The 6,421-nt window shown below is 39.2% G+C and overlaps 1 protein-coding gene across 1 annotated transcript; it reads left to right on the top strand.

Annotated features, from left to right (window-relative positions):
• The first annotated feature begins 4,222 nt into the window (after window positions 1-4,222).
• On the top strand, window positions 4,223-5,445 carry LOC102828146 (nuclear RNA export factor 3-like). Its single transcript, XM_006877317.1, has 3 exons — window positions 4,223-4,646; window positions 4,691-4,816; window positions 5,003-5,445. Exons 1-3 carry the CDS (start codon window positions 4,223-4,225, stop codon window positions 5,443-5,445), a joined length of 993 nt encoding a protein of 330 aa, XP_006877379.1.
• Window positions 5,446-6,421: the final 976 nt, after the last annotated feature.

Genomic DNA, 6,421 nt, shown 5'->3' with positions numbered 1-6,421 from the left:
CCTTGAATATATCCCACCTGAATTTAGAGATCATCTGAAGAACAGATTTGATACATTAAACACTAAAGACCGAAGACCAGAAGAGTTGTGGGATGACATTAAGAACATCATACATGAAGAAAGCAAAAAGTCATTAAGAAGACAAGAAAGAAGGAAAAGGTCAAAATGGATGTCTGAAGAGACACTGCAACTTGCTCTCCAGCATAGAGATGCTAAAGCAAATGGAAGAAATGAGCAGGTCCAAGAGCTGAACAGAAAATTTCAAAGATCATCTCGAGACAACAAAGTCAAATCTTACAATAAAATGTGCAAAGATCTGGAATCAGAAAAACAAAAAGGAAGACCATGCTCAGCATTTCTCAAGCTCGGGGAACTGAAGAAAAAATTCAAGCCTTGACTTTCATTATTGAAAGATTCTCTGGGAAAATTATTTAATGATGCAGGAAGCATTAAGTGAAGATGGAAGGAATATACAAAGTCACTGTACCAAAAGGAAATGGTTAATGTTCAGCCATTTCAAGAAGTAGTATATGATCAAGAGCCCATGATACTGAAGGAGGAAGTTTAAGGTGCATTGAAGGAATTGGCAAAGAACAAGGCACCAGAAATTGATGGAATAAAAATTGAAATCTTTCAAGAAAGTGAGGCGGCATAGGAGGCACTCACTCATCTCTGCCAAAAAATTTGGAAGAGAACTATCTGGCCAACTGATTGGAAAAGATCCATATTTCTGCCCATTCCAAAGAGAGATGACTCAATGGAATGCGAAAATCATCAGACAACCTCTTTGACATCCCATGAGAGTAAAGTTTTACTAAAGGTAATGCAGAAATGGCTGCAAGCATACATTGACAGAAGACTTCCAGAGGTTCAAGCCAGATTCAGAAGAGGCTGTGGAACAAGGGATATCATTGCTGATATCCGATGGATCTTGGCTGAAAGCAGATATTATTAGAAAGATGTTTACCTGTGCTTTTTTGATTACACAAAGGCTTTTGATTGTGTGGATCATGACAAGCTTTGGACAACATTGCAAAGTATGAGTATTTTGTAACATTTAATTGTGCTCATTAGGAATCTGTACCTGGACCAAGAAACAGTTGTTTGAACAGAACATGGGAACACTGAATAGTCTAAAACTAAGAAAGGTGTGCAACAAGGTTGTATTCTTTCACCATGCTTATCCAACCTGTATGCTGAGCCAATAATCCAAGAAACTGGGTTCTATGAAGACTTTCCCTTAGAGATTGCTATTTAAAAAAAAAAAGAAGAAGACAAAAGCAAGAGTATAATGATTCACTGAAACACAGTGTCAATGCAAAGATTCATGAGGGTATCATCTGACTCATGTTTTCAATGTGTCTGTTTTTTGTTGCTCTGATATGTAGTATGTTTCCAGTGAACACTTCATATATTTTATTTAAATTACTGAGAAGTACTCAGTGATTCTACAAAGGGTATAAAATTTATATACTACACATATTTTATTTAAACACTTACTCTTCAATGGGTATTATTTGAAGTGACAATCACATGATTTACTATACCAGGATTGACAAATTGAGAACAAACAGCATTGCATTCATCATAAAACAAACAAACATATCAAGCTCTGTCTTGAAATACAATGCTATCTGAGATAAGATAATATCCATGCACCTATAAGGAAGACTAGTTAATACAACTACTTTCCAAACTTATGCACTAGTGACTAAAGCCAGTGATGATGAAATTGAAGAATTCTACCAACTTCTTCAGGCTGAACCTGACCAAATATGCAATCAAGATTTATTGATGATTACTGGCGATTGGAATACAAAGGTTGGAAACAAAGAGGAAGGATCAGTAGTTGGAAAATATGGTCTTGCTGATAGAAATTATGTTGATAGAAATGCAAATCAAAAGATAGAATTTTGTAAGAACAATGGCTACTTTATTGCAAATACCTTTTAGAGATAACATAAAAGATGACTATATACATGGATCTCACCAGATGAAACACACAGAAATCAAATTGATTACATCTGTGGAACGAGATAGTGGAAAAGCCAAAATAAGGTCAGTGACAGACTTTGGAACAGATCATCAATTGCTCACATGCAAGTTCAGACTGAAGCTGAAGAAAATTATAACAAGTCCATGAGAGCCAAAATGTTACATTGAAAATATTCCACCTGAATTTAGAGATCATCTCAAGAACAGAATTGATTCATTAGACACTAAAGACTGATGACCAAAAGAGTTGTGGCATTACATCAAGAATATCATTCAAGAAGAAAGCAAAAAGTCATTAAGAAGGTAAGAAAGCAAGAAAAGGCCAAATTGGATGATAGAACAGATTCTGAAACTTGCTCTCCAATATAGAAATGCTAAAGCAAATGGAAGAAATGAGAAGGTAAAAGAGCTGAATAGAAAATTTTGAAGAGCAGCTTGAGAAGACAAAGTCAAATATTATAATGAAATGAGCAAAGACCTGGAGTTAGAAAACCAAAAAGAAGAACATGCTTTGCATTCCTCAAGCTGAGGGAATTGAAGAAAAGAATTAAATTTCTATTTGCAATATTGAAGGAATCTACTGGCAAAAAATTTAATAATGTAGAAAGCATCAAAAGAAAGTGGAATGAATATACAGCGCCACCGTACCAAAATGAAATGGTGGATGTTTAATCATTTCAAGAGGTAGCATATGATCAAGAGCCAATGATTCTGAAGGAAGAAGTCCAAAGTACATTGAAGGCACTGGCAAAGAACAAGGCTCCAGGAATTTATGAAACACATATTGAAATTTTTCAACAAATTGATGTAACACTGGAGGCACTCACTCATCTATGCCAAGAAATTTGGAAGACAACTACCAGGCCAACTGACTGGAAGAAATCTGCATTTGTGCCCATTCCAAAGAGAAGTGACCCAATGGACTCTGGAAATCATTGGACAATATCATTGATAACCCACGTACAAAAACTTTTGCTAAAGACAATACAAAAATGGTTGCAACCATACATTGCCAGAGAACATCCAGAGGTTTAAGCCAGATTCTGAAGAGGACATGGAACGGGGGATATCATTGCTGACATCAGATGGATCTTGGCTGAAAGCAGAGAACACCAGAAAGATGTTTATCTGTACTTTATTGACTATACAAAGACTTTCAATAGTGTGAATCATGACATACTATTGACAGTATTGCTGAGAATGATTATTCCAGACACTTAATTGTGCTCATGAAGAGCCTGTACATAGACCAACAGGCAGTTGTTTGAACAGAACAAGGGAACATCAAAAGTTTTAAAATTAGGAATGGTGTGTTATTCAATCTGTATGCTGAGCACATAATCCGAGGAGCTTGATTATATCATGAAAAACATGGCATCAGGATAGAAGGAAGACTCATTAGCAACCTGCAATTGTTGATGATACAGTCTTGCTTGCTGAAAATGAAAAGAACACAAAGTACTTATCAAGATGAAAGACCACAGCCTTTGGTATGAGTTGCACCTCAACAAAAAGAAAATAAAAATTCTCACCACTGAATTAATACATAACATCACAATAAAAGGAGAAAAGACTGAAGTTGTTAAATATTTCATTTTACTCATATAACCATCAACATGCCTAGAAGCAGCAGCCAAAAAATTAAACTACATAGTGTATTAGGCAAATCTGCTGCGCAAGACCTCTTTAAAGTATTGAAGAGCAAAGATGTTAGTTTGAGGACTAAGGTGCGCCTGGCCCAAGCCATAGTATTTTCAATAACTTCGTATGCATGTGAAAGTTGTACAATGAATAAGGAAGACTGTAGAAGAATGGATGCATTTGAGCTATACCTGGAAAAGAATATTAAAAGTACCCTGCTCTGCCAAAAGAACAAACAGGGTTCCCTGAGTTGAGTTTGTAGCTATAATAACTGAGACCCAGCTTCCTGACTCTAGTTAAACACCTCTGCTGGGTGAAGGAGGAAGATAGCTTAGCTGGAAATGGCTCCTTGGGTATCAGTCTGGTAGCCAACCCAGGGGGCAGTAAGAACAGGAAGTTAAGTCTTCTCTCTATGCCTTTGTGGAACAAATATCCTGTGAAGTCTCCATCTTGCTGGTGTGACCCTGACAAGGTGATTTGGAGACTGCTCTTGCCTTTCTCAAGAGCCTTCTCTATCAACCTCAGACTTGAGGCTCCAAGACCCCTCAGATCCTCCTCAGGAAATTCCTGTGAGGACAATGGTGACATGTTATGGGCTGCAGGACACATCAAGGAGAATGATTACCAAGGTGATTCTTTTAAAAGAAGAGCAAGATGCTGGTGTGTTTCTCAAAGGAGGTACATCAACTGTACTGAATCAGTTGGCCCTGGCATCCATCAGTCATCCCACCAAGAGCAATATGGAGACATAGCAATGCGTGATGGCCACATGGGTGCTGGAGTAAAATATACCCTCTATGCCATTCCAACATACTATCAGAGTGACATCCTTCATAAAGGAGAACAAATCCATGGTAACATCGAGAGAGAGCAAAGCTCCAGAGGGAGAATCAGAGAACAGACAGGATGGGACAATCAGGAAGTGGTTAAAATTACAATTCCACGAGGAGTGAAATATGATGAATTGGTGCCGGATTTGATCCAGAGCAAATGCAATTTTTCCTTAAGCCGTGCCAAGATATCTTTCCTTGCCAGCCCCTTTGTCTTGCCTCAGTCTATGCACCAGGAGCTGGAGTTAAAAAGGTGAAACTGGTAAAGGTGATCAAGAAAGCAAGTGATAGCTGCCAGGAAACTCTTGACCTCCTGAGACTCCACTCAGACCCAGGTGTGATGACCCAAGGTACGGAAATGGGACCAAAACTCAATAGTGGCCTGGGTTCCTCCCTGCAGCTCCATGAAGAGAATATGTCCTAGTTTTCATCTTCAACTTGAGCATCAACAAACCGTACCAACTGAAGGCCTTCCTGATATCATGTAGAAAATCCCCGTCATCAAGGACCTGAATCTCTCCAAAAATGAGGTAAAGGGAAGTTGGACAAGGTGAAAGGTCTGGAGCTAGAAGAGAGGTGTGCAGACCCCTCCCCAGATAAGCCCAACAATGTAAGCACCCTTCTGGAATTGTTCCCCAAGGTATTATGCCTGGATGGCCAGGAGCTACCACGACCTGGTATCTGTGATGCTGAAAACAACAAGAAATTTCCAACCTGTAAGGAGAGCATCTTAGGATCTGAGACACTGCAGAAGCTACTCATGAAATTTCTGACACAGTGTTACTGGATCTACAACTATGGGGATCAGCAGGGTCTCCTGGGTGCTTACCACAATGAGGCCTGCTTCTCACTCACCATTCTCTTTAACCCTGAGGACCCTCATTCAAGCAGTTTGGTCAAGAATGCCACAGATAGCAGGGATATGGAGAAATGCAAGGGCCCTGACTTGATGTCTCATTTGCTGAAACACAAAACATGACATTATTGACTTCCTCAATGTGTTGCCTAGAACCAAGCATGACCTCAGCTCCTGCCTGGTGGATGTGTGTGTCCAGATAGAAAAGATGCTCTGCTTTTCTGTAGATGAGCTATTCAAGGAGGTGGACGGAATGTTTCAGTCTCATGTTTGTGCCTTCACCCGGATCTTCATTTTGAACTTTCGACAGCAATTCCAACCTATGCATTACGAATGAACAACTGTCTGTGAGGAATACCAGCTCCACAAAGACCTGGAGTGTCTTCTCCACTCAAGTGCCCACACTGTCCTCCAGCTCTGTGCCCCCCAAGTCCCAGGAGCAGCAGGAAATGATCCTGTGATCAAGGAACCAGACAACGCCTTCATGAAGTAACCCACAGTCCCAACAACAAAAACACCAAAGGAGCCAAGGTTCTGGCCATCTTTATCATCTTTGTTAGTCTCTCTCTTTTCTTTCCATTGTTCTCTGTATTTGTTCCAGCCAGTTACTCTGTTTCTTTTAAAACATAAAGAGTGAAAATGAGTGTTTAAAAAAAAAAAAAAAAAGAACATATAGATCTGTGTGGAAAGAAGTACAGCCAGAATGCTCCCTGGAAGCCAGATTTTGGCTCTCATACTTGGTCTATTATCAGGAGGGACTGGTCCCTGAAGAAGGATATAATGTCTTAGTAAACTGAAGGGTCAGAGAAAAAGAGAAAGACCCACAATGAGGTGGATTGGCACAGTGGTAGCAGCAATGTGCTCAAATGTAGCTATGATCTTCAGGTTGGCAGAAGAGCAGCCATCGTTTTGTTCTGTTGTGCATAGGGTTGCTATGAGTCAGTCAGTAACAACTTGATGGCCCCTAACAAAAACAATACGGCCCCCTGTTCCAAAGGGAAAAAAAATTCATTTACATATTTTTTTAAAATTTTAAAGTAAATAGTGTTATGTCAATTCATATATGTATTTTTTATGCTTTTTTTTTCTTAAATGTTTT

This window comes from Chrysochloris asiatica, unplaced genomic scaffold (assembly GCF_000296735.1).
Source record: "Chrysochloris asiatica unplaced genomic scaffold, ChrAsi1.0 scaffold00476, whole genome shotgun sequence".
In the NCBI taxonomy this organism is placed as follows: Eukaryota; Metazoa; Chordata; class Mammalia; order Afrosoricida; family Chrysochloridae; genus Chrysochloris; species Chrysochloris asiatica.
Note: the sequence above shows the minus strand (reverse complement) of the source record. Positions and strands in the feature narration are given on the sequence as shown.